General features: G+C 49.0%; 1 protein-coding gene across 3 annotated transcripts in view; it reads right to left on the bottom strand.

The window, feature by feature from the left end:
* The window catches only part of LOC113639043 (arf-GAP with GTPase, ANK repeat and PH domain-containing protein 1-like), a 24126-nt gene that overhangs the window by 4036 nt on the left and 17590 nt on the right, over window positions 1-2500 (bottom strand). For all 3 annotated transcript variants that reach the window (XM_047809006.1, XM_047809001.1, XM_047809008.1), the window contains 4 exons: window positions 1770-1921; window positions 1596-1686; window positions 1214-1436; window positions 538-832 (listed from right to left, as the gene is read on the bottom strand). In XM_047809006.1, coding sequence (XP_047664962.1) covers window positions 538-832; window positions 1214-1436; window positions 1596-1686; window positions 1770-1921 — 761 coding nt within the window. The remainder of the gene's footprint in view (window positions 1-537; window positions 833-1213; window positions 1437-1595; window positions 1687-1769; window positions 1922-2500) is intronic.

Raw genomic sequence — 2500 nt, 5'->3', positions numbered from 1 at the left:
CCTGATGATGTTCTCACACCTGATGTTGTTCCCACACCTGATGATGTTCTCACACCTGATGATGTTCTCACACCTGATGATGTTCCCACACCTGATGTTCTCACACCTGATGATGTTCTCACACCTGATGATGTTCTCACACCTGATGATCTCACACCTGATGATGTTCTCACACCTGATGTTCTCACACCTGATGATGTTCTCACACCTGATGATGTTCTCACACCTGATGTTCTCACACCTGATGTTCTCACACCTGATGATGTTCTCACACCTGATGTTCTCACACCTGATGTTCCTGCTGCTCAGTGCCTTATTCAGTGACAGTTTCAGTAGTTGGCTTTATAAGCTGTTTATAACTAACACGTTTTCTCATTAGGCCACGCCCACAAGACACAAAGTAACATAAGACTCATCATCTGTTAACAGGAAAGTTTTTTTGTTATAACCTGGAAGTGCAACTGGACAGAGCTGACCCTCAGGTCATAGCCACGGTGATGACCTTTATCTGACAGTGTGTGAGGTTCAGATCCTTACCCAGATCAGCAGCTGTGTCATCACCACGTCTCCCAGCTGACACGCCACATGCAGCGCTGACTGCGACTGGTGCACACCTCCGTTACCGTAGCGAATCATATAGGGAGGCGGAGCATTGATCTCCTCCTTTGTACTGTGAGCTAACAGGAGGAGGAATCTGGGAAGGTCCCTGTCAATCACAGCGGCGTGGAGGCGGGCCGAGAGGGGAGTGTCTGATCCATCAGTCAGAGAGGAAAGAGGAGCTAGAAACAACTTCTGCTCATATTTCCCCCGAATCCAGGCCTCACGTTCCTCCCTGTACACACACACACACACACACACACACACACACACACACACACACACACACACACACACACACACACACACACACACACACACACACACACACACACACACACACATACATACACACACACACACACACACACATACACACACACATACACACACACACACACACATACATACACACACACACACACACACACACACACACACACACACACACACACACACACACACACACACACACACACACACACACACACACACACACACACACACCCTGCACTTAAAATTCCTTTATATTTAAACTGTGAATCTGTGTGTTTACATTATTTAGCTGTATGTGTTTATCTGCTTCACTGCTTCACTCGTCCACGCTTCCACTCACCTCGTGGCATCGGGTCGCGGTTTCTGGCGTCCTCTCGTGCGTTTCTCCCAGATGCTGTTGGTCATGTGGTTTCCGATGGCGATGAGGACCAGCGTGAGCTCGTATGGCCAGTCATCGAGGTCCAGAGAGCGGACGCGGGACAGGTGAGTGCCCAGGTTCCTGTGGATCCCCGAACACTCGATACAGATCAGAGCCCCGAGGTTCAGACTGGCCCATGTGGGATCTGTGTAAGGAGAGATGGGAGTTGTGTTGAGTTGTGTTGGTCAGATAGAGCTCCGGTGTCACAGTGTAAAGTGTAGTGTTAATTGTATAGATTGTGTAGATGAAGCTTCTGATTTGTGTTCAGGTTTAATAATGAATTATCCTCCACATAAACACTCACTGGGCGCGTCACAATCCACACAGTACGCATTTCCTTTAGCGTTCCGTACGGCCTGAATCGCCACGGCTTCACTTAGACTGTTCCTCCTCGCCTGTAACACACAAACACACATCACACACTGGGTGACATGATGCTCAGGCCTGCACAGAGAAGTTATAAGAGGTCATAGGTCACCTTGTGCCTGCTGCTCTCACAGCTCTGTAAACTGGCGAGGATCTGATTCTCAATGTTCTGAACCCACAGGTCTCTTTCCTCTGAACTCTGAGCCTCGAAATGCCACGTCTGACCTGTACTGGATACGATCAGGAACTCACAGTTCTCATCATCTACTCACACACACACACACACACACACACACACACACACACACACACACACACACACCATTATAGTGTAACTGTAGGAATCAGGTCAGAATATCTACTGAACACTTTTCTAGGGCACTACAGAGTGCAGAGAAACATAGGGGATGAGTGAGTGAGGAGAGATTTAGGACACAGACCAGGAAATGAACACAATTCTGTTTGCTCTTAGTCTCAGATCAAAACAATGATGAGTGGTGAGGGGTGAGGGGTGAGTGATGAGTGGTGAGTGATGAGTGGTGAGTGATGAGTGGTGAGGGATGAGTGGTGAGTGATGAGTGGTGAGTGATGAGGGGTGAGGGGTGAGTGGTGAGTGATGAGTGGTGAGTGATGAGTGGTGAGTGATGAGTGGTGAGTGATGAGTGGTGAGTGATGAGTGATGAGTGGTGAGGGGTGAGTGGTGAGTGATGAGTGGTGAGTGATGAGTGGTGAGGGATGAGTGATGAGTGGTGAGGGGAGAGGGGTGAGTGATGAGTGGTGAGTGATGAGTGGTGAGTGATGAGTGGTGAGTGATGAGTGGTGAGGGGTGAGGGGTGAGTGATG

Source organism: Tachysurus fulvidraco, chromosome 2 (assembly GCF_022655615.1).
Source record: "Tachysurus fulvidraco isolate hzauxx_2018 chromosome 2, HZAU_PFXX_2.0, whole genome shotgun sequence".
Taxonomy (NCBI): Eukaryota; Metazoa; Chordata; class Actinopteri; order Siluriformes; family Bagridae; genus Tachysurus; species Tachysurus fulvidraco.
This window is presented reverse-complemented; position numbering and strand designations above follow the sequence as displayed.